Raw genomic sequence first — 26,101 nt, 5'->3', positions numbered from 1 at the left:
GAGATAAACATCAGAGGGAAGGAGGAGGGGCGGAGGGGTGACACAGGTGAAGAGGTACCAAAGTACAGTGGGCGGGGACTGGGAGAGGAGGAGAGGGGGGTGAGAGAGAAGGAGGGAGGGTGGGAGGGGAAAAAGAAGGAGATAAGGAGGGAGCCAGCGAAGGAATTTGTGAGGAATCAGTGGAGAGTGGCTGAGAGGGGAAGGGAGGAGCACCAAGTAGACAGCAAGGTTACACATGAGGAGGCTATAAACAAAGCACAGAAAGGGACAGAAGGGAGCGAACAGGTAGAGTTGGTTAGCAGTCGGCTTCAATCTTTTACCTCACAGCTAATTACCAGTTTCAAACGCTGCAAAGCAAATAGAAAGAAAAAAACAAAGGAACAAAAGAAACAAACAGGCAGGGCTGGCTGAGAGGAGAAAGAAGTAACAAGAAAAGGAAGGAGAGACAGCAGCTGAAAAAGTGGAGTCCAGGGGATTAATTGAGAAGAAGAAACAAAGAAGGGGAGACTTGGCCTGTTGAGGAGCGAGCGAGAGATAGAGAGAGGGGAGTAAGAAAACAGCAGACACTCGCTGACAGGGAGGACCGAACTTAACTGCATGGACTACTGACATCAGCAAAACAAAAGGAGAAGAGCGTCAGGAAAGAGGTCACTGTGGTCACTGTGGTGCGCTGCTTGTCTGAGCACGCCTACTATGCAACCGAGACAGCCGAGATAGACAAGCAAAGTCAGTCTGTTCAGCTCAAAAAGACAACTCTCCCTGTGGCAGCACCATGTTGATGAAAGAGTACCGCATATGCATGCCACTGACTGTGGATGAGGTAAGTCTGTTTGTCTTTCCCACGCTCACACCCTCCACTCCCACGACTTTGAACCGAGTGCAGGTTTTGTTTCAAACGTGAACACGTTTTACTCCGACTTGTAAACTTGAAAGTGCTAATGCGTTGATGAGAGAAGTGGCAACCGGGCGCAGGGGCCTCCCGCGGCCGCACTGCGGGAGCCTTGCCACATTGGGTAGCGGAGCATGTTCAGCGGCGACGAGCCCGGGCAATCAGACGGAGCCAACGCGCAACACCTGGCCGGCAGCATCGCAGCGCTGCTATTGTGTCTAAATTATCTCCCCCATCTGTTTGCTTCTCTACTTCCGTCAGCGGCTCAAGATCGCCAAGCAACACACAAACTAGTCCGACTGGTTACGGCTCCAAACCTGAACTCAAACAAAAGCCCGCAGGTCTATAAACAAAAGAGTTCCCACTGGAGCAGAGAGGTGGCTGGACGAGGGAGTTATGCACCCAAGTGTCCTTCAAAAGCAACGTCCTCACTGCCTTCTGCACCACAACCCCCCCCCCCCCCCCCCCCCCCCCCCCCCGTCTCTCACTTCTACCTGTTACCACAACAATGACAGTGACAAATAGCAGTCCAAAATAGGATTTACAGTATCAGTACAGGGCACACAGAAACTTGAGCTTGCAGCAAATCCTCTTTCGCCGTAATGTAATGTAAGTTTAAATGCAGCGTATTTGAGGAGGTATCAAATCGTGGCAGCCACCTTGGTCCAAGCCATTTACAACACCCTAACCCCCATTCTCCACTTTAAAGTGAATGGTGTTGATTTTCAAGCGTGAACTAGCCAGTAATACTTCCGTAACACAATACAGCGCTGCCGAGTTGAGGAATGTTTAGTATTATGCCGAGCTTTAACCAACGCCGACAGGTGACAATAGCTCAGGGTGAGGAGGATGACCAACGGGCCGGCGCTTCACCCTCCAGCTCCTGAACACGACGACAACAACCGACGGAGTTTAAATCCCACAATTTAACTGCTTCACGGCAGAACTTTGACAAAAAAAATGTAATGTGACATTTTAAGCCGCATACAAGACAAAACAGCTCAAATGAAATCTGATCTTCACAATTACCCGCATGGCTAACCCCACATAAGCACTCTGTAAATATTTGGATGGTCCAGCATTCGGTGAGTCAGTATCTCGGTAAAACCAGGGCGCCGTTCAGTGTCAGTTCTTGAAAGAAAGAAAAAGAAAAAAAAAAAAAAAGGCACGACTTGAGGCAAATACTTGGATACTAGGAAACTGAATTCCACTAAAAGTGTAGTAAAACTTTAAGTTAGGGTGAAGCAGGTGTTCATTTCTTGAGGGCAGACAGTGTTTTCCAAAAAAAAAAAAAAAAAAAAAAAAGGCAGGCAGGATTCATGATTCTTGAGAAAAATTCGACAAGAAATTTACTCTGATTTGAAGATTCAAAAATAAAACAACATGAAAAAAGGGGTAAATGTGACCAGGCACTGTATGGATACTGTGTTGATGATGTGCAATGAGACCAGATATCTGAGATTCTAGGTACAGCGAGTTTTAAGGTGTCAAATTTGTTGTGTTTGCTGGCTTTAAAGGATGCAGTTCCACAGGTTTTAATAATCACTTTACACATCTGCATCACTGAGGGTTGTTTCCAAAAAAATTCCACTGTGTTGAACTACTTTGAAATAGGAATGTTTTTATGCTTAGTGTCCTGCTTTCATCTGGTCCAAATTATTCCTAAATATTTGTAAATATACGGTATTTTCTTAGATATGTGCCCAATCTCCTCATATCTATATTTCACAAAATAAAGGTGTTTGATGTCAAAATTATTTGTAATCTGAACAAGAAGCAAGACATAATCCTCACTTCAGTTACACACAAAGAAGAATGTACAACAAACGTTTTGAGAGTCGCGAACAGAAACTCAACAATTAATGAAACTGAAACAGAAAATGCTGCTACAGGTCGAGGTCTACTGTAATCAGAAAGAAAAAAGAAAAAAAAAAAGCTATAATCTCACTCCTTATCCCCCCTCCCACGTCCTCTTAACCTCCCTTCCCCAACGACTAATCAGAACGCAATCAAAATCCTGTCTGCACACACGTGGTAAATACGGATGTAAGTATTCAATCAGGCAACACCTGAAGAAAACTGGGTTTTTAAAAACTTCACAGTTCAAACTTGTAAAGCATATTTAATTCCCTCCGTCTTTATAGAAAACTTTACTGTGCCACTGGGCATTAACGGCGCTTGTGACAGATTTACAGCGCGGTAAAATAAGACCTCTGGCTGTTTTTCTTTTTTTTTTCCCCCCAAGTTGTTTTTGATTCTGTATTATTATGAGATTCTCCTGAAATAATACAACCTGTGTGGGAGGAGCTCCGCAGTCTGTTGGTGTTGAGGCGGTGTTAAAGCGCCCATCACCGTGATTAATTAAGTCCCATGAATGCCCAATAAGTAAATATTGAATGTTGACATTGCAGAGTAATTGGAACAAGAAGGAGGAGTGTCACATGATGTCAACAGCGCATGGTGAAGGATGGAGAACTGATGTCTGCCGCCTTCTCCCTTACATCCTCCCATCTCTCCGTTTCTCCCCATAATTAAAATTATGTGCGTTTTTTTTTTGTGGCACAGCAAAATAGGGCAACAAAATGAATTGCATTGTGGGAGCCGCAGAAGAACAGTTTACTTGTTTATTGTGTAATTTTACAGCCCTTTTTTATAATAACTTTAAAAACAAAGTTTCCCAAGTGATTTGCAATTAAAGCAAGCAGAATAGTCCAAACAGAAACGAGGTTAGGGAGAAACGAGAGAGATGTTATCAGTGGAAAAAAAAAAGAGGAATCATGGTGTAAAGCATGTAAATTGGAGATCGCTTACAAGACAACGCTGATTCTGTCGGGGCGAGCTCGACGAGGAGGTACTCGAGACGCCCAAAGGCCTCGTCCTCTTTAGACACAGCACCAGAAAATACTCCTGCCTCATCAGCATCAGGCTCGAACTGGGGCTGCGGCACAGAACAAAGTCCTCCCTCCTAATTTAGACACCATGCACTCGCCCTCACGGGCCAAATTAATATTTTGGTATGTAGCTTGCTCACTTTGGGGAACTCTTCACACACAATAAGCAATTCTGTATTTACAAAACGAAGAGAAAATACAAACCCTGAGCCTGTCTGTCAGTGTAAAAGTTAAGGCTCAGACTCAGCAGCTGTGGATGAACCTGCTGCCAGGAGGATTTCTCAGCATCACTCTGACTGGCAAAACTTCATGTTAATGCCATTTAAGCCACACACTCAACTTATAATACTTATAATTTCAAGACATCAAATTACACTTTTTCACATTTTTACCAATTTATAGATTAATAAAATGTTTAAATATGGAGTTTGCTGATATAGTTCTTTGCCACTGACTTAACAGGCCGCAAAATGTTCCTCACATTCAGCCACAATGGAAGCAGCTGCCATGCAAGGCGTCCCTAGTGCCTTGCTCAGCGACACTCCAACATACATCATAAATGGACAGCTGGGGGATTGACCCTGCAACTTTCCATTTCAGAGACAACCGTTTCTAACAACGGAGGCATAGTCCGGTGGTAGCTTAATTATTTAGTATTGTTGCAAACGAATAAAAGTTTCAAAGGCGATAGCCATGACCTGAAATTATCAGTCTACTGAGATCCCATGCTTGGGTTTCTGAAATTAGTGTTCTCTGTGCAACTATATTATTTAGCCCTACATTTCTGAAATGTAAAAACCACCAAAAATCAGAAAAATGCAGCTTTACTAATGTTCTTGTCATTCCAGTGGCATCCTGGACTTCTGCCGTTTAACTGTCAGCTCAAACAATTCTCACAAAATCTTCCCAATAAACTGAAAAACACAAAGTTATACTGAAGAATTAATATATATTCCAAGGTTTTTTTGAGGAAAAAAAAGGTAAAAACACCAATTCATTGTACAGGTTTATTCAATGCTACAGTAGCAAAATGTAAATAGCCTGTTCCATAGAGGGTTAAGGTGCGACCGCAGAGCCTGCTGTACATGATCAACAACTGCTACTCACCTGCTGTACATTGAGAAAAATTCTTAAGGACTGGGAGGATAATGTTTGCTTTGTGCTTCATGCTCTCTTATCAGCTTCTTCAGTTTGTTGTCCTTTCATGATACCTTCCTCTCCGCCACCATGAGCCTCTTCTCAAACCTCTCTCCGGGCTCCAGTACAGGATCGGTCAGCTGTACATGATCAGCAAGCACAGCTGCGAGCAGAGCGGCGGGGGCGAGGGGGTGGAGGTGGTGAAGAACGAGCCCGACACCCACCCTCAGCATGGACACGGGCAGCTGACCGAGAAGAGAATCTACCTCAGCAGGTAGAGAGAGCCCTTTAACAATTGTGTTGCTACCTAATGAGCTACCAATAATCCTATTTACAAGCCCTCTGCTATCCTCGGCCTGTCAGCTCCGTCATTACAGTGACTGATGTTGTGTGATCTTTGATCTTTTGCTTTACTGTCAAGCTTAATGTGTTGTGGATTCCTCTCGAACGCATCACTTGTGTCAGGCAATAAAACAGCGTCTCGGCACAGCGACGCACATGGCGCGGAATAAACATCCTACATACAAAGTCCAACACCTTTGTCTCGAACATCTTCAGTCCCACACTGAGAGGCAAGTGAGAGATCATCATCCAGCAGAGCAGGAGCGAGTAGCCTTTTCAATATGGGGTTCCATTTTAAATAATAATCATATCTACAATTAAAAATAAGATGAAATGAGGATTGGAAATTGGAAGGGATCATTTGAATGAATTTAAATATAATAACAACTATGTGCTACACAAACAAATGCATTTCATGTATTTTAAGTATTTTCATATGAAAAGGAGCATTCTTAGTGCAAGAAATGTAAGTGAGATATTATAAATACCAACATTGCTGTATTAAAGTTATGTTATATATATATATATATACAATGGGGGAAATAAGTATTGAACGCATTAACTGTTTTGTCATTACATTTATTTCCAAAGATGCAATTCATGTGACATTTCTTCCAGACACTGGTATTAACTCAAATAATCCACACATGAAAAGAAATCACAACATTCAAATCCATAAATAGTGATTATGTGGAATTAAGTGCAATAACACAGGAAAAAAGTATTGAACACACCATGGGAAAGCTGTATAGTTTGTCAAGGAAAGGCACCATACCATCTCACACCTGAAAGTAATTAGTCTTTGTACTTCCTATAAGTGCAAACCAACATCAGCTGGGTTAGTGCTGATTGATGGCCCTATAAACAGGTTGTTTTTTCACCAAGTAGTCAAACAAGACACATCTCATGATGGGTAAAAGCAAGGAGCTCTCTCAAGACCTTCGCAGCCTGATTGTTGCTCAGCATCAGAATGGAACTGGTTACAGACTTATCTCAAAGAATCTGAGTATTCCAGTAAGCACCGTTGGGGCCATTATCCGCAAGTGGAAGAAGCATCACCTTATCATCAACAGGCCGCGCACAGGAGCTCCTCGCAAGATTTCTGACCAGGGAGTCAGAAAGATGGTCAGAAGAGTTCTCAAAGAGCCAAGGACCACCCGGAAAGCACTCCAGCAAGACATGGAGGCAGCAGGTACAAGTGTTACAGAGAAAACGATAGGCAATGCACTCCACCGCCATGGCCTCTATGGACGCTCAGCCCGCAAGACTCCGTTCCTCAAAAAAAGGCATGTTGAAGCTCGTCTAAAGTTTGCTAAACAGCATCTGGATAAGCCTGTGGAATACTGGGAGAATGTTGTCTGGACAGATGAGACCAAAATTGAACTTTTTGGCTGTCATACTACACACCATGTTTGGAGGAGAAATGGCACTGCACATCACCCAAATAACACTATACCAACAGTGAAGTTTGGTGGTGGAAACATCATGGCATGGGGTTGTTTCTCATCTCGTGGTACTGGCAGACTTCATATAATTGAAGGAGCAATGAATGGAAACATCTATCGGCAAATTCTTGAGATGAACCTCCTGCCATCCACCAGGATGATGAAGATGAGACGGGGCTGGACCTTTCAACAGGACAACGATCCGAAGCACACGGCAAAGTTGACTCTCGATTGGTTTAAAAAAAAGAAAATCAATGTGTTAGAATGGCCCAGTCAATCACCTGACTTAAATCCGATCGAACATTTGTGGAAAGAACTAAAGATAAGGGTTCACCAGAGGGCACCAAAGAATATTCAGGATTTGAAGACAATCTGTGCGGAGGAATGGGCAAAAATCACACCTGAGCAGTGTGGGCGATTAGTTCATACATACAACAAGCGTCTGGAAGCAGTCATTGCAAACAAAGGCTTCTCCACAAAGTATTAAACGAGTCTCAGATAGTGTGTTCAATACTTTTTTCCTGTGTTATTGCACTTAATTCCACATAATCGCTATTTATGGATTTGAATGTTGTGATTTCTTTTCATGTGTGGATTATTTGAGTTAATACCAGTGTCTGGAAGAAATGTCACATGAATTGCATCTTTGGAAATAAATGTAATGACAAAACAGTTAATGCGTTCAATACTTATTTCCCCCATTGTATATATATATATTACATTTTACTTTATTAGTATTCATGCTTTATTTTATGCTTTCAGGAATATAGTAATTCATAGGTCATTACTCAATTTCCCACAGTTTAAAAGCTTTTGAATTTGTCCAAAAAAAAAACACAAAAAAAAAAACTTGTTCATATCTAAATTTGTTTTGTTGATCTGACTGTGTGAGTATTTTTTAAAACAGATTTTTTTGTTTGTTCGTTTTTCAGGTTGAAAAAAGTAATTGACTATAGAACTATGTGAAAAAAAAGTACAGTATATTAGAATTTTGAAGAAGAGAAAACTTTGTACTCTGAATTTCAGTAGTGGGCATATTTATATATGGTAATTTCATACATATATTCTGGTAATTTCAGAACAACAGCTCCACAGTGTTTGTCTCTGTCCTACAACTGGTCCGAGGTGGTTTCAGGGCTTCTTGTTGGTGCAGTTGAAACTGCATTTGCTTTCTGTCAGAGGCCTTTTGCACAGTTATAAAAAGTCCTAACCCAATCCAAATGCTTCTGTAAATGCTGCACCAACAATAACAAAGGAAAGTTTTACAATGCAGTGCATTTCTGTAAAGATTAACTTAAAAGAATTCTTGGACAGTGAAAAAATAACTTTTGTTTTGGACACTGGATCAGATGGAGCACAGCTGGACACTTCAGCCTCAGGTGAAGAATGAAAATGGGGAAGCCACGAGCAGGAAGCCTGATCATAAATTTACATAACAGCAATCCTGTCATTTGGTCTGTTTGATTTGTAAACAACCTGTAAACAAATCATTTTGAGGCTGAACATTTGTGGATTGAGAAGTTAATGCCTAAACCTAAGATCAACAAACCCGTCACATAATCCCAACGAGGCTAAACATTTTGGCTTTTACACTTTTTATTTTTTTTGTGCTTTAGCACGTTTTGTGAGGCTTGGAATCACGGAGATGTTAAATTTACTGTCTCAGGATGGACACAGGTTGGATGTTACCTGATTTTCGCATTTTTGTTTGTATAAATTAATCTTATATTGAAATTTAATGCATTATATCTGAGCCTGTTGTAGATCTATTCATTACCAAACGGATAATAGTATTTCTGCAAAACGCTGTGTTTATGGACATTCCCTCTCCTTCCTCCCCCCGTTATGATTTATTAAGCAGGTGCGCCGGATATGTATTCAAGCAAGCAGCTACAGTACATTGTAGTATGTTATCAATCTGTCAGCTTTTTATATGCTGCTTATAAAAAGTAAATGGCGGGAGCTGGAAATGTCTTACACATAAATGATTTTTGATTCTGCCTCCAGCTGAAGCAGAGACATGATCTTCCTTGTTGGTTTAAGATTTACAGTCTTTTACGGATAAGCATGTGAGCAAAACCTGAGACTTTACAACATGAAACTACGGGAAATTCAAGCAGCGAGGGAGTGCCGCGCTCACTTCATTACGCTGAATGGTTGCATTTTACTTTCTGTGCTCTCTGGGTGACAATCCATTAATCAGTTAATTGTGATCATAATGAAAGCCCTGCCTAAGAAAACAACCCAAATTCACTTTCAACTATAAATTCATTTCCTAACCCTCAGATAACCTCACTCATTACCCTGATGTAACCTCAAGTCTTATTCCAATCACCACTCTAAACCCAGGGCCTAATCCTACAATAAACTCTTAAAGAAGTAAAGAAATGTTCTCAGTGTGGAGGATTTTTCTAATCTTGCTGTGCTTATGGGACATTTAGCCCTCATTAGTAAAGATACGCCGAAACACACACAAACACGCAGACACGAATGCATGCACGTACCCACACATGCACGGATATACACACACACACACAAAAGGAGACGGCGCAGCATGCGGCTGCATGTGCACACACACACACACACACACGCACACAAACAGGTGCCGTGACTGCAGAAAGTCTTCCACCTCAGTCCTGTTCTGACATGTGACCCAGTAACTACAGTAACAATTCATCACCACAGGTGTAATTGGGAGTGAGTCATCGCCTACAAATGAATGCTGTGGTGAGAGTAGCCTACAGGTAATCTGGCTATAAATGGCACAAAAACCACTTAGGATCTCTCCGTCTCCCTCCATAATCTCTCTCCTGCTCCTCCACACTTGCCACCCTGTGACTGCGGCTCTCCTGTGCTTCTGTCGGCTTCCAGTAAACTCCCATCCTGGGCGAAAGCGTTTGTCCCGCGCTTCTTCTACGTGACAGAGAAGGCGTGGAACTTCTACCCGTACACCATCACAGGTGTGTTTGTTTGCCTTTTGTTTGTGTTAAACATACGGTTACCGTCACCTCAATGCATAATACAAAGCGTATTTACTTTTAACAGCTGTTTTTTTTTTTTCAAGTGCCATCAAATATTTATTACTTCGTATGTACAAATTCCCTGGCGGTGAAGCGTGTATATGTGTGAGGCTGCAATTTCATGCTCATGAATATGAGTAACTAATGGTGTTTCTCCCTATCCATATTGAATGTCCCCGGTGCCGCAGAGTACTCAGTAAGTATTCTCACACATCATTTACTGTACATAAATGCAACAGAGCTCATCTCTATCCAATATCATCAGATCTAAACTTTCGCCGGCCTCACTCTCACCATCTCTGCCCAACCCTCCCCCCTCCCCCCCTCCCCCCAACATTTTTTATCTCTTTTTACCCTTTAGGTGTCATTCCTCCCCAAGTTCAGTATTCGCATTGAGACGAGATTCGAGAACAACAACGGCAGTAACGACAACGTGAGTATGACTGAGCGCAAGTGAGAGATGAGAGAGATGCGGCGATTAGACAAGAAGGGGAGGAGACAGACAAGAGAAACTGCAATCTCCTCCGCAAGCGCTACAGAAATGTTCATCACATTGATGCGCCCATTACAAAGAAAACAAGAAAAGCACAAAATGCACTATTGGCAGATCTATTAAGCAGACATGCAGCGCGCCGATCACGGCTGCCAGAATGCATTTTGTCCAGGGCCAGCACACAGACAGATATTCATGAGCAACTGCAACTGAGTCTGGCACTTGTGCCTGCAGTGTGTAATCGAGGAAAGTCAGGAAACAAGACCTGGCATGCCAAAATATGGAGGGGTCCACCGGCAGAGAAAATGTGGCAGATCTTGTTTCCTGTCACACAGTTACAGGTTACATGAATTTATTCCAAACGAGCACACATTCTCGCAGAGTCACCATATCGTATAGGTGTCAAGACTCAGTCGCACAAACCCGCAGTAATGGGGACCATTGGAAGCAGCAGAAACATAATATCAACACAACACTGATATCGTGTCTACCGATGAGTTTGGACATTTCAGCAGTTGCTTATCCTGCATTCGTGAAGCTGGGATTTCAGAGCACTTTGGCAGGTAGTCTCCAATGAGTCAGCTCCACAAAAACCTCCTGATAAATGAAACGAGACGGTCATCGTTTCAGTGCCATCTGACGTCACAGGTGGGAACTTATCCTATTTCCCAGCTACACATGAGCGCGCCATCATGTGCACGTCCAGTTGTTCAGGAGAAACACTCTGGGACTGTTTCAGTTCTCAGCACCTGCAGATCTAGAAGAACTAGGAACTAATAATAGCCATTAGTCACATTGCAAACAGGTGACATATTTCACTCCAACCAGGTCAGTGTGACAGTGATACGGGCCTGGCAGCAAATCCATTTTCAATGAATCACATTGTGTCGAGCTACATTTCCAGGTCATAGTTCTCTGTAGGTTTATCATTACAACCAAACCTTCAGCTCCATCCAAGCTTTTTCAAATGGTCTTTAGGTACATTCTCAGAGTGAAATAAATACTTTGAAGAAAAATATTATGTGATTTCAGGTTTAGTTACAAGTGGAGGTTTCTTAACATGCTCCACTTATTTAACAATGGCAGAAATCATTTACCACATGAAGTAGTTCTTGCATGAGGAATACAGACCAAGTTTTTGAAAAACAATGTTTTGTTTGTTATGGAGAAACCTGAACTACATCCACATACCTTAATGAGATGAGTTTGTTTATTTTCAACTTAAAAATGAATTTGGCAAATAATGATTAGGTCTTTTTTTTTTTCTACAAAAATCTCTTTCCATATTTTCTAAGAGATGTTTTCAGGGACTGCAGGAAGGTCGAGCTTATAGCAGGCAGGGTACAATCTGAACGGCCACGCATTCCCTCTGGCGCACAATGCAAATGTACTTGACCCAGAATATGTTTTAACACGGTGATGGCAAATCACAACATATATGAGCTTTGAGCTAACATGCAGACTAATGTTAGGCTCCGCCTAATGGTTGGCAAAACTCACGCTAGCCTGATTGGATCCGGTTTGAATGACCGTCATGATGTGTCACTAAGCATGTTTTTCACGGCTTGGCTTGGCCCTCATCCACCAGGGAAGGCTCTCGGGACGTCCAGGGAGCTCCGCCCTCCTGGACAGGTCCCAATCTATGCCAACCAGCACATTCTGAGAGCAATGGCATGCCAACCACAGCACAGCATGGCAACACAGCTGACCACTATTCAGACCAATGTTTACACTTTTTTCATATCTTTGTAATAGTTTAACTTTTTTTTTAATTAATAAAAAAAAAATTAACAATACAAGATTTTTTGCATTTAAATAGAACATCTTTATGTGATTTTTTTTTTTTTTTTTTAAATATGTTTGCTTTTACTGGAGTGCCTCAGTCATATTTGCAGTGCATAGCCCATAATGGGATATTTCAGTGTGGAAAACCCACACCCCACTGAAAACCAAGAGAGACAATGACAAAGAGGCTGCGAGGGCGTAATACCCTGAGCACAATGTAAAAGGCTGCAAAATACACAACCCAGCTAATGCCACATATTCCATAAGAGGGAGCAGAGACCTTGGATAGACACAGACCAACAACAGCACCAGAGGAGCACAGCGTGGCATTATCTTACCCCAGGTTTTTCCCATTTGTTAGTTTTCAACTGTGAAATGAACAACTTCACCGGGGCATTAGAACAAATTTTAAACAAGGTCAGATAAAAGTGCAGTCTCCTCTGGCTCCCTCCCTCTCTTCAGGTTCACTTCGTTCTCTCTCAAGGAAAAGTGCATCAGCTCCCATAACTCTGGTTTCCCGTTCTCTTTTAATATCTCTCATATGTCCTTGTTTTGTCTTTTTTTTTTCCCTCTCATCCCTTCCTCTGCTCTTTCTCTGTTTGCTCCAGTGTGATTTGTTCCAAGGGCCTCCGGGTGGGATATAGTGAGGGGTGTTATGGTGTGTGACCTCAGTTTTCTACACAGTTACTCATCTACTCTTACCCTGCTCTCCGCTGAGTGGATCCCTGTGTGCGGGAGTATGCGAGAGGGTGCGCTTGTGTGTCTGCCGCCATTACACTGTATGACCTCCCCCATCTGTTTGGATGTAGGTGTTTGGGGACACGCCGACCCCAGCAGACAGCGTGAGCTTCCTGGATATCCTAAGTGACCCCATCCCTGAAAAGCACTACAAAGAATCAGAGGTACACGCCACACTGTTGAAAACCAGGGGGAAAAAAATGCTGCCGTGAGGAAAAGAAAGAAAAAAAAAATCTGTGAAAGGAATACCTCAATGTTTCAGAAAATATCTTTAGAATACATGAATGTTAGCAGCCCAACCACGAAAATTATGATTCAGGGGAAAATACACAGTTTTCTTTGTATTATTTATTTTACTGGCATTTGGTTTCACTTCTGAAAGACTCCAAAGCAGTAAAACTCCCCTCTGCTGCTCTCCCTATCTTCACTCCCGTCTCTCCAAGGTTTTACACTTCTTTACTGTCTGCAAGCCCTTTGCGACAAAGGTGGATTCACGAGCCTGTGTACACAACGCGTGCAAACAAAACAGTCACTGCAGATGCAAAACACTCGCACGTACACACACACACACGCCACTTCATGCAGCATACTTGTTAAAATTCTGGTTAATGCAAATAGCTAGTTAGTCATTCATATGGTAGCAACTCATTGTATTGAATCATGGTCATTGATACCGGATGGGCTGGTTTGAGTATTTCAGAATACACTCATGTACTATGATTTTCGCACACAACCATCTCCCAGACTGAGAGAATTGTCAAAAGAAAAAGAAAATATTCAGTGGGCGTCAAGTTTTTTGGAGTGAAAATGCCTTGTTGATGCCAGAGGTCAAAGGACAATGGTCAGTCTGTTTGAAAGCCAACAGTATCTAAAGGAACCACTCGGACAAACAGTGTATTCAGACGATCATCTCCGAACACAAAATTCGGAGAACCTTGAAGCGGACAAGCTGCAGCAGCTGAAGACCTCTCGGAGTGTCTCTCGGGAGCGTCGCTCCTCAGACGGAAACCGGAATGTGAGAAAGATGTTGCCAGGTCCTCAATTTCCACTGTGACATCCAGATGGTGGGGTCAGAGTAATACATGAACGCATGAATCCATTTTGGATTGCATCAAGTGTCCATGTTGCCGCTGGCGTCCGTGGCGCGATGCTGGAGTGTCTAAAATCTCTGAGGAGGCTTTTCGGCACCTTGTTGAATTTATGTCAACAGGAAATTCTGATGGTAAAAGACGGTTATTAACTGATATGGCAGCAACACAAAAATCACAAACAGAAACACTTTCCCTCCGTCCTGTTGGTCACAGACACAATGTGTTTTCACACGTTGCTCTTATTGGCTGTGTTGAGCAACAATCTACTCACACCTCCACACAGACATGACACTTGTTTTCTCACTCTCACGCGCATATGCACGCACAAGCATGTTCGGAGTGAAGTCCCAATGCAGCGTCCCATCACACCAAACTGGCATTTCCTGCAGGTTTACGCTGAACTCGGCCATAACTGCTGCCTTCTCACCTATAACAATCACCCTACTGCAGCCTACTGTCTCTAATTCTTTCATTCTCTAGTATTTTTCTCCTACTTCTTCTCCCGTAAGAGAACGAGAGCTCAGATCTGTTCTACAGGAACAGGGTCACCGTCTGTTTATCACACATAGTGTAAGGTTGTCTCACATTCTCTTTGATGAAGAATGCAATATGTAGCTACGAAAACTGTCACATCAGCCGTTTCTTTCAGAGGAAATCTTCTGATTTGATGTTTCATCGTAGGTCCTGGCTTGTATGATGTATTCTATCTAAGGGACGGTATAGCCTTTACACATGTCACATCTGCATCTGCACATCTGATCGTCAGTGTCTCCCTTTGTCCTTTACCTCAGCCCAACACACACGCGCGCGCGCAGTACACACATGTGAATCCATAGATCCCTGTAAAACCACCTTGCAGGGATGCAGTTTCTGCAGACTCAGCATACAAACCCCACTGTTTGCTCTCTACAGGACCTGAGTCTCTGGCAGTCAAACAAAACGGGCCGGGGGCCCCTGGAGAAAGGCTGGAGAGACGACCACAAGCCTGTCATGTGCTCCTATAAGAGGGTGCAGTGCAGCTTTGAGGTTTACGGCTTCCAGACCAAGACTGAGGAGTTCATACATCGAGTAAGAAAGCTTTGTTTCCCTCTCAGAAAGCTTTTTGTTTGCTTGTTTTTGTTGTTTATTATTTTGGAGCTGATCTCAAGAAGCTGACTTGGGGGATAAAAATGGCAATCTTCATCAGTGCTGATTGTTTTTTTTTTTTGTTAATGTGCCATGTGTGGCGTTTTGAGACAAATAAATCATTACCACATTAATTTCCAGACATTAGCATAATTACCAACATCATTGCCAAGAAGGCTGTTAGCCTCCGATGACCTCTGCACCACATTTTCTATAATCCTACAGAAGGTCAGGTTGATTAGGAAAAATGGCCGCCCTGCTTTAAAAAAACAAAAACAAATAAAAACACATCTGCTCTTACAGTCCTTCCGAAGCACAGGTAGAGGCTAAAGAACAAGTGAAACAGCTGATGGAAAGACGCGCGTTCATCCTGCACAGTGAAGCAAAGCAATGAAGCATGAACAAAACGCAAACGCACTGGGAGATAAGCTACAGCGGCTTCCTTCCCCTCAACAGGTTCACTGTAAACAAGAATGTTTCTGCTTTCCACACGGTGTTTCAGAAAAAGACAGCTGAAATCTCAACCATAATCTACATTTTTAATTAACCACAAAAGCATTGCCAGGATCTTGGCACAGATGTGCCGTAAAATAAAAGAATAATGGCGAGACATCACACCTCTGTTCAGCAGTGTAATCTGGTTTCATGGTCTGAAAAAAAAAAAGAAAGAAACAGAAGATTGCAGTTTAGTTTGGTTACCTGTAAATAAATAGGCTATTTCTCCATCAGAACATTAAATAAACTGCTGCATTAGACAAGCAACAGAAATGCTAAAACAGCGATATGTGCTGGCTCAACGTCACGCTGCTATTATTTTCATGATATTTATGTCGCCTCCGATACCTGGCTATCACGTTTTTGATCACGCTGCATTCAAATGTGGAAGCGTACGGGAGTTTATCTGGAAGAGGAATGAGGCGCGCTCTTCAAGCTGACATTCACTTATTGGATGAAGATCAGAATTCAAACGGAGGCTACAAGTGAGCCACAGTAACAAGGGAATCACACTGCAGTTTATTCTAATCAGACCAAACCATCGAGTGTGAAGACTCTTCTAACCCTTATATTCCCATCCTGTCAACTGTTGACGGGATTCGGCGAGCGTTCTTCTCATAGCCGTGACTCCGAGAGCATTCATGAGATTAAGAAAATTCCAAAACTACCAGAAAGCACAGAAATAAAGCTTTATGTCTCTCACTCGACATCACTGTGGCCCGCAGGACTTGTGAGATACAACTGTCTAACCACACACAAGATAAAGCTTGTCACCATTTGTGACACAGTAAAAAAATAAATAAAAAGACAAAACAGTATTAGAAAAACTGTCAATTAATGAAAGTTGAAGTCATCGTGGAAAAAGTTTCAGAGGCACTCACAAACTTCTTGAAACGCGTACAGTCATGAAATAGAATTAGATTCCGGCATTCTGAAAATAATTCTCGCCATAAGAGGGTTAATGATCAGGTTTTTGTTTTTGTGTGCTTCCAGAACATCAAGGACATTCTTCTGATTGGTCACAGGCAGGCGGTAGCGTGGATAGATGAATGGCACGGTGGGTCAAAAACAAAAGCACCATGCAATATTTACATTTAATAGATGGAAGATAAAACACTTAAAGTAAGGCTGCTGTGCTTTAAATCTAAATAACTCTTTGACTCTAAGGCTGGGTGCATACTCACTTCTTTTTTTTTTGTCTGTCTGCATCTGGTTTTTCCTACAGGGCTCAGTTTGGAGGAGGTGAGGGAATATGAACAAGTAATGCAGGAGAAGACCAACAGCAAAGTCAAATCCAGCCAGAACAACACAGGTGAGGTTACAGCTCCTGACCCGCACTATACTGAAATACCACAGAGGAGGGGAGGGGGAGGCGGAGGGACGGCGAGGAGGAAACACAGAGATAATACAGCTGGATGTGGGAGCAGCTGAGGCACAGTGAGAGATGGAGGTGAAAGCAGCCAAAGCTCTGAGAAGCAGATGAAAAGAGCACCAAGTCTGAAATGTATATTTGTGCGCGGCGGTAATTATTCTCGCATTTAAATTCACCATAATAAGGAGGAGACGTACAGAGGAAGCACAGAGAGGCAAAACACACCGATTCCCATTCAAAGCCCATATAATTAGATCATTAGGAACTTGCAGTTAATCTTGGACAGGTATCTTGTGTTCATGTGCGCTGCATGTTATCGTTTCCCTTCGATAAACTACCGAGCAGTACCCGCAGACAGCTGTGCGATACTAGCGCGCTTGAAATACTGGTTGCACCACTAGTGTCTTCACTGTGACCTACAAGTACCCAGATGGCTGGAGTACATCTGTGGGAAAAATATGGAGGGGAAGAGCAGTCAGGAGGCATTTCACAACACAAGGAGCACTGAGGAGGGACAGAGAGTGTGTGCCCAGAAAGGGGAGGCAGAAAGACAGATGTAGTGTGTGTGTGTGTGTGTGTGTGTGTGTGTGTGTGTGTGTGTGTGTAAGGTGGGTGGTGGTGGGTAGGATGGCTCATGAAGTGATAATGCCACTGCGTCGCTCTGATAAACAGTGTAATGCAGCCACCTGCTGAACTCTCACCATCATGAGCCCTCTCAACATAAATAACCAACCACTGCAGCACTTAGCTGCAAATGTCAGACCTGGTGGGGGTATGGGTTTGGGCATATGAGCATGTGCATGTTGTGTTTGTGCAGGCGTCAGTGTGTGTGTGTGTGTGTGTGTGTGTGTGTGTGTGTGTGTGTGTGTATGTGTGTGTGTGTGTGTGTGTGTGTGTGTGTGGTCACTCTGCCCCCTGCTGGTTAGTCTAGTGAACCTCAGCTGGATGTGGGAGATATCAAAAGGTACAATTCCCAGAATGGCCTGTAGTCTCTCTCTCTCTCTCTCTCTCTCTCTCTCTCTCTCTCTCCCTCTCTCTCTCTCCCTCTCCCTCTGTGTGTGCGCGCGTGTGTGTGTGTGTGTGTGTGTGTGTGTGTGATGATGATGAGAGACATCAAGCTGCAACAAATCTGCAGTCATTGCTCAACCTGCTGCAGCTCGCTGCACCACCGTGACCCCCTACAGGCTCAGAGGTGCTACTGCACTCAGTCCTGCACAAAATGAAACACTTTATTTCATTCATTTGCTATAATAACAGAAAATGGATGCTATATTTAACTGTTGGATGTGGAAGAAAAATACCCACTGATAAACTAATGAGGGATCAGGGTGTAATGCAAATATCAAGCATATGTAAACACAGTGGAAACGTAAACACTGATCTTCTGCTTTTGCATCCATCTGATGGTAATGTTTTTGTCCCCTCAGCCTCTCAGCTTTATTGCAGCGTAGCCTTCATGAATACATGTATCGTGTCAAAAGAGGCATAAATTTAGACAAATACAGTAATAAAAAGTTGTCTGTGTCTCAGGCCCACAGGTTACCCCTCGTCCTCAGTTCTCCCGCTCCATCTCCGTGACGGATGAGCGTTCCTTGAAGAAGATGGGAGTGACGGCGACGCCCATGTCTGACCCCTCTGAAACGTCCCTGCCACACAGTCCCATACGCCTCCATTCAACCCCTGAATGATGTGTATGGGTCTCTGTCTGACACACACACACACACACACACACACACACACACACACACACACACACACACACACACACACACACACACACACACACACACACACACACACACACACACACACACACACACACACACACACACACACACACACACAGCTTGTATATTGCAACCTTGAAACCCAAACGCAGTCCACACTCAGCCTTGTCACGAGGAATTCTTTCTCAAATACCAACACATGCGAACAGAAACGAGATCCGAAAAGGCAGAGTTTGACGTTTTGGGGAAATGGTGTGGACTGAGATGAGATAAGTGTTACTTTCTTCTCTGTATACCGATATAGAAATGACCAGCAGCTGGTGAGGATTCAAGACTGGAAATAACTAAGCTTACGTTCTCCAGCAAAAATACACTGAAGCTAAAGGGGAATACTTGGAGTTAAATACTACATTTTTCAAAAAAAAAAGAAAAGAAAAAGAAAAACACATTTTAAAAATAGAATGTAATGTAAATGGAATGAGGACACATTACAAAAATAAAATAATTTTCAGTGCAAAAGACTATTTGTAACAGATGTGGTAGCAGCAGAGCTTTACGAGGTATTTGCTTTTTCACAGTACAAACAGTCCTTTTCATTCACTACAGACCCACAGTGCCTAACTGATCATGGGAAGTCCATGAGAAAGCTGTGTGACGAGTGGCTTCTTAAATCCAAACAGCCAAGTGGTATTTTTCAAATTACCAACAAAATCGCCAGGTTCAGAGGTTTAGGTGTAGAGATTGTGATGTTTGAACGGAGCAATTCCCAATTTTTACGCTGCACTTTTCCCTCCGTGGAAAGCTAAAATAACTGGCTGCTGGCTACTGCTTCTGTTTACTGTACTGATTCAAGAACGATATCGATCGCCTCATTTGACTCTTGTCCAGAGTGCAAACACAGAGCCGCTCTTCAAATGCCGAACTATTCTTTTCCTTTTTTGTTCTTTTGCACCAGCATAGAAACACTTTTATTTGCTCTCATTTACATGCAGCTGTTCCCTTTCCTGGCAGCACGCATGTTAATAAACACTGCACAAACGCACAAGAGTCCACAAACACCTTGTGTCTACAAGCAAACCTTGCAAGCAGCTTGTACACTCGAAACATTTCAGCACTTTCCCCCAGTACCTCAGCCACAGTGAAGCACATTCCGACCACCAGCCGGGCGTTCCGATTGTTTCCAAGCCCCCAACCAGCAGTCTACAGACGGATGCATAAGGGGTTTAATAGAGTGGATCTAATGAGAGAGCAGGGGAGATGTGCTGCTGGTAGTGGGTGGGGGTGTGGGGGGGTGGGGGTGGGGGTGGGGGTGGGGGGTTTGACTGTCAATGCAATGGATCAGCTCCACACTCAACCTCAGCCAATGGGTCAGAGCAGGTGTATTGACAGAAGGCAGCCGCGCGTTGTATCGGTTCCTTGATCACTTTAGCTGAGGGCTGCAGATGGGTCAAGCCAGGGCTGAGCTTCAATTATGTGTCTGTTTATAACATTAGCAGCTTTTTTTTAAAAATATATATATGTATATGTGTGTGTGTGTGCAAGTGAAAGGATTCTCATCAGAGACAACATAATTGATGTACATGTTTGTGCAAAAGTTCAAAGCTGGTGTGGAGGAGTGGGGCCCTGCAAGACTGCATCCAAAAATTATGTGATAATTAAAATGAAAAAAACAAAAAACTATTATTGCATGATGCAAATGGGAAAGTCAATCAGCGGGAGAGGAATCATTAATTGGTGTGACAAACCTTTGACTTCAATAACAACAGTTCTCAACACAGTTGCACAAATGTTTGAGAGAAGTGGCTCCGAGGTTGTTAAAATAAACATGTTGGAGAATTAAGCACAGATTCTGCCATCTGAGTCCACATAATTCTGTTTCTTACAGAAACCCAAACAGGCTTTATCATGTTAAGATCAGGGCTTTGTGGAGGCCACTCCATCACTTCGGGGTCCCCTAGCTCTTCTTTACAGTGAAAGCAGTAAAACCGCTTTGTCTGTTTTTTTTCCCCCCACCTGTGATAGAATAATTTCTTCCTGCCTTGTATTGGATGATGGATAAGTAGCATTATTTCACACCAGCTTCAGACTTTGCACAGGTGTGTGCATTCCACAGACGTCTCTTTGCTGTTGCCTTATTTGTAAAGGCATTCAATTCCAATTATCTTTCAAAGCTAATCATGTGGAAATATTTTCAAAAATGAACTGTATGGGCTTTTATAACAGATTTGTATCAATAAAGACGACTTCTTTCCAATGATGAAAGTCACTCTTGTCGTGATATCTGCCCAGATAGGCAAACGGAATAACTCGCGGCACACATTATCAGCAGTGTTTGATCAGTATTGATCTGCAAAGATGGACCAGCTGCTGGCACATCACAGCACTCACATATAATCTACTCACCAATTTTACACTGGAGTGCCATGTGGAACCGGCTCCAGCAGCGGTGGATGTGGCGAGAAGCACCCACTCAGTCCGGCTCGGCATGTGGCCGTTCGCTCTCTGCGTAGACAACCGGGGAATTACGAATGCATAACAGATGCGGGGTTGCGAGTTGGGCGTGTGAGCATGTCTGTCATCGCTGTATCTCTTTATTGTTCGAGACTTCAGGACAAAAGCTCAGCCCTGTCATGGAGAGACTTGAAAGTTTTCTGTGATTGACAGACGTGGCTTTGAATGGCATTCTAAATTGCTCACATTGTGGGGCTCATTATGGCTTCTTTTATCCATACAAATCAAGAGCCAGCATGACAATTTATTATTAGCTTTGCAACAAAGGGCTGCAGCCGTGCAGTCAGATACATACACAAACACCTAAGTATGTCCATGCCGACACCTTTGTCTCAATGTCTCTCTTTACAGTAGCAGCAGGAGGCTGATATGAAGGCGTGCGCGCTCGCCACAGAAACGCTCACAAGCGCTGCAGAGAGAGAGCACAGACTGCTGGCTGCACTGCATTAACATCACCTCTTTCACAGTTACTCTGTCTCTCCCATTAAATTTTCCCCTCTCATTATTGCATTATGTCTCCTCGGCTCTCTCTCCTTCCTCCGTCTTCCTTTATTCTTGCTCTCTTTTTCTTGAAATCTCTCTTTTCTTTCTTTCCTCTTTATCAGTGTGTCCTCATCTTTGTTCCTCAAGAGGGCCTCTAAAGAAGATGTACTGTGTTCATTATATAGAAATGTTCCCCATGGTGTATTATCATAGATCCTGACCCTGTAGCGCTGAATCATCCAGCTATTCCCAGTTCATCCGTCAGGACCCACAAATAGCGCAGTGGAGGAAAGACGGGACGTTCTACATAGTCACAAACAGCCAGCTGCACCGCCGCCCACAACTCAGTGTGTCAACGATATCATGTGAAAACTTGATCTGGACTGAAGGAGCAGCCGACACAAGAGGAGAGAAGAGCAGCGAGGAGAGTGTATGGGAAAATAAAGAAATATAAACGCAATCAAAATTAAGATCATAAAAGCAGTTTTTTTCTTTAAAAAAAAAAAAAAAAAAAAAAAACATAAAGTTGAGCTGTTTTGGTAAATGAGATGATGAAAAGCATGCATGTTTGTGTGTGTCTGTGTGTGTCTACATAATTTCTCCTCTACTCTAATGGTATTTTGCTTAACCACTCTGATGAACGAGCTTCTGTTCCAGATCAATACATGCTCTCCATTCACGAGAGAGACAGTAATGCAACTGCCTCATTTGTTTGACGATGCAGTGTGTGTGTGTGTGTGTGTGTGTGTGTGTGTGTGTGTGTGTGTGTGTGTGTGTGTGTGTGTGTGTGTCCAGGTATTACTGGTGCTGTGAGGACCTAAGCCTGCTTTACACAGTCTTCTGAAGGGCGATACTGAAAACATTACTGGAGGAAAGTGATCAGATTAGATGATTAGTACCAATAGTTAGCGGCTCGCCGAGGTGCGGTGATTTGCACATATTGCTCATAGAGAGGAAGTCTTGGATTCCGGGCTTTGGGGGCTTTTCTGTGTGGGATTCACAAGTGTCTTGAGTGTTAATATGTGGATTTTTTTTTCAGCTACAGTGTTGCTGTTGGGTTTTGTTTTTTTCCCCCCGCACGCCTAAAACATAGCGATTAGATAATTGCTCATAGGTGGGAGTGTGTCTGTCTTAATCCTGTCCACCTGTCCAGGATGGACCCTTCCTGTGCCCAATGTCAGCTGGAGGGACGGACGGAAGAGTAATGAACAACTTGAGGTTAGTGGCCTGAAAATGAACGCAGGTCAATGCAATCCCAGCACAACATAAGCTCTTAAATATATCATGTTTGTATTTCCAAATAACAGTTACTCTGCATGTGATTATCTGATTGGTCAAATTTGTTGACATGCAGAACCCAAATGCATAATGCACAGAAGTTATTTATTTATATGTCAGCTTTCTGCTGAATGCTACAACGATAAATTTGTTATATGACATCCAGCCCGTGTGTGTGTGTGTGTGTGTGTGTGTGTGTGTGTGTGTGTGTGTGTGTGTGTGTCCGTCCCTGTAGTTTTTATTTCTCCTTCCTATTTTCTAGTTAAGTATCACCTCGACTGCTAAAAGGAGAGCGAGCATTAAGTGTCATAGTTTAGCATGTCACCGACTTAATCCCTTATTCTGCACGTCAACATTGATTTGACGCAGGCTTTACGTGGTTGTGTGTAAGCGGCCCTTTACACAAAAGGTGTTAAGTGCAAAAAAAAAAAAGGGCAGCTTACGCTTTATAAATGCCATAATATCTGTGAATATTCACCTCCTGTTGTGTTATCTGTCTGTTATGGCAGGTCTGTGTGTCGGTGTGTGTGTGTGCGTGCGTGCACACGCGTGTGAATTCCCACCAGTAGAAGCCTTGGATAAGACTATACGGAGAGGCCAAGATGCTTGTGTTGGCTCATTACAGTGTCAGCAATACAGTTTTTAGGCCACTCAAGCACATAAATGACTTTCAATCCCGGGTGTATTAAGCCTCACCGCCGGGAACCCAATTTGTAACCTCTGCCCAGTAATACGTTAACCGGACTTTATCTGGGGACAGGCAGAGTGTAAAAATCATACAGTATCTGAGAGAACTAATTGAACCAATTAAGAAAGTGAATATGGATTACTGTGAGACTGTGAACACACACGTTCCCTCTGGAACAGAGCTGTACACCACTGCTGCACCACAATAATGATTGTCATTGGAAATGGATGGCGGCGCGGGGCCTCAGAGAGCTGCAGCAGCGCCAGCGCCGGAGTCGGCCGGCTTCCTGCATTCACACCGACCGCTTTCCATTTCTGCTGCAGCTGATCCGTGAGATACTATTCTGGGCAGTAATTAATTGCGCACGGGTAAAGGAAAAGTCAAGGATAAGTGTTGAAACTCTTCCTCGTGCGCTCGCACAGGAACACAAAGGCAACGCTCATTTGTTTCCACGCAAACACACATTTTGCTTGGGGAAACAAAAAGACAAGCGACTACAAACACGAAGATACGCGGAAAACTTGCACAAAAATCAGAGCCTGGGGTTCTTCATGCTTTAAATATCTTAATCAGCAAGCCTATAAAGCCTCCCAATTTTAATTGCACCACCATGACTATTAATTACACAACAGCCATTTCAGTCAGCATGCCCATATGTTTACTAATGGGAAAGGATGGATTAGGATAGTGAGAGGAATATATTATAAAACAATGGCTGTTTTGATCTACAAAGGTTGAAGTACATTTTCCTCGTAGCATGCACATGCAAGCAAGATTTATGTATTATTATTATTTCAAGCACCAAAGAACGAGATGAAATAAACAGCGGCAGGACGTTTCAACTTGCTGACTGAACACTGAGCCACACCACTGTGAAGGAGCTTCCTAAGACAAGATGACTGCAAAAAGCCGAGCGACTTCAGAGGCTGCGAGGACAAAGTACCACATTACTGCAGAACAAAAGATGCTTCATGGGCTGAAGGAACAACACACTGCGGCATTGTTCTCGAAATGTAACGGCCTCTGTGACGTACAAAAATTCAGAAAGCACAAGAAACTGACATCATTTGATCCGCTTGCATGTTTTTTGATCCAACAACAAAACATTTTTTCGCATGTATATTTCAGAGTTTCACACCCGCACTGTAAAGAAAAATAGAGACCCTTTACAATCACCCAGTTATATTTATTTGTTAAAATGATGATGATGATGATGATGATGAAACAGCAAACTCACCATTTAATAAAAGAAAAACAATCTATGTGTCAAGGGCGTCAAACATTTGACCTGCAGGCCAAAACCTGAAAAATTGCAAGGAAATAATTTATTTTATTTTTTAATCTGACAATCACTTCCTACAGTACCTGATTCAGGGGGTATGGGTGTTTTTTTTTTTTTTTTTTTTTTTTCAGATTCATCTCATGACGCTGAAAAGACCACAGCTTCTCAACAATTGATTGAATATGCCATCATTTTTGCATTTCGTTTCAGAAAATATTAGTGTCTAGAGAGCAATGTTTGGAATGGCAGAAATTCTATGTTAAATCAGGGATGTTGAGCTCTGTGGAGACTTTCTGTGCCTTCAGTTCAATGTTAATCTTATCTTTGCATTTCTCATTTCTATCTACGTTTATAAACTACTTCGAGGACCACGATACCCCGGACTGTGTTTTCCCAGACTCTTTTTGTGCGCTCCATCATCTTATGTTGCAACTCAGTGGCTCCATATTTTTTCGCAGCTTGACAGTTAAAAGTCTCAGGTGCATTGATCACCATCAGCTTAAAATTACCTTCATAACTCCTCCTGTGCAGCTGATTAATTCAGCCGACTCCCGAGTCACTTTTCTCCAGGTGATTGCTGTATTTCTTCATTCTTAGTCACAGGTTACCATTATCTGGGTGTTTCGGATACTCTTACTTTTTTTGTGGAATGCAAACTGTACCAGTGTTCATTGGCATTTCGAAGACGAGATGAAGAAGAACACACACGTCAGCCTCCTTTTTATTAGATGGACTTCCTTGCTATATTCAGGCCAATAAAGTAATTCAACACAAAAAAAACACAAACCGGAAGTTGAGAACATAATCTTCAAACTGTTCACTGGATTTTAAAGGCATATTCGAGGATTCTCCGCCGATTTCGTACAACATGGCCGATTTGCCATTTTTGGAGCACTGCGCATGCGCGGCTCCCTCCGCATGAGGACTGTAGGGAGCGCGCACGTCAGCCGCATGTCGGTTTGTTTACATCCGCGCAGCATCGTGGAGCATCGTCTTTCCGCATAGGATTAAAACACATTTGTAATCATGTCGGACTCTTCTTCCAATCATACATTAGAATACGATCCGTAAAGTAGTGTCTTACGTGTTTATGCAACAGAAACACATTTGAATGGGATAATAAGCATGTTACCTGCCCAGCAGAAAGTTCGCCACGTCGTGATCGGTCCTAAATCCTTTTTGTACCTTGAATGTCCGCCACCTCGTAAAGGAATCTCCCAGTAAAACACACGTTTTGCCCTTCTATGGCCTTTTTCCTCAATCCTCTCCCATCTCAAACTATGTTCTTTTTTTGTGGCTAGCCACCTTC

The 26,101-nt window shown here is 43.0% G+C and overlaps 1 protein-coding gene across 2 annotated transcripts; it reads left to right on the top strand.

Moving 5' to 3' along the window:
* The first annotated feature begins 171 nt into the window (after nucleotides 1-171).
* Nucleotides 172-20,807, top strand: pitpnc1b (phosphatidylinositol transfer protein cytoplasmic 1b). 2 transcript variants are annotated; one of them, XM_030103782.1, is made up of 11 exons: nucleotides 172-820; nucleotides 5,043-5,191; nucleotides 9,576-9,664; nucleotides 9,913-9,920; nucleotides 10,086-10,157; nucleotides 12,812-12,904; nucleotides 14,744-14,899; nucleotides 16,445-16,508; nucleotides 16,677-16,763; nucleotides 18,354-18,531; nucleotides 18,648-20,807. In XM_030103782.1, the coding sequence occupies exons 1-10, from the start codon at nucleotides 773-775 to the stop codon at nucleotides 18,509-18,511; spliced, it is 924 nt and encodes a 307-aa protein (XP_029959642.1). In that variant the 5' UTR covers nucleotides 172-772; the 3' UTR covers nucleotides 18,512-18,531; nucleotides 18,648-20,807. The 2 variants fall into 2 exon arrangements, with proteins under 2 accessions (XP_029959642.1, XP_029959643.1); XM_030103783.1 differs by having other exon boundaries at nucleotides 18,354-18,548; nucleotides 18,665-20,807.
* The last annotated feature ends 5,294 nt before the right edge of the window (nucleotides 20,808-26,101 follow it).

Source organism: Salarias fasciatus, chromosome 11, assembly GCF_902148845.1.
Source record: "Salarias fasciatus chromosome 11, fSalaFa1.1, whole genome shotgun sequence".
NCBI classification, from domain to species: domain Eukaryota; kingdom Metazoa; phylum Chordata; class Actinopteri; order Blenniiformes; family Blenniidae; genus Salarias; species Salarias fasciatus.
The sequence above is the reverse complement of the archived record's forward strand: the minus strand, read 5'-3'. Positions and strand labels throughout refer to the sequence as shown.

What these genes read in the sequence shown, in the direction of transcription:
- pitpnc1b (XM_030103782.1), top strand. Translation starts at nt 773, where the DNA reads ATGTTGATGAAAGAGTACCGCATATGCATGCCACTGACTGTGGATGAG. An exon ending in ACAACGGCAGTAACGACAAC is followed by an intron (nt 10,158 to 12,811) that starts GTGAGTATGACT and finishes GTTTGGATGTAG; the next exon opens with GTGTTTGGGGACACGCCGAC. An exon ending in AGCACTACAAAGAATCAGAG is followed by an intron (nt 12,905 to 14,743) that starts GTACACGCCACA and finishes TGCTCTCTACAG; the next exon opens with GACCTGAGTCTCTGGCAGTC.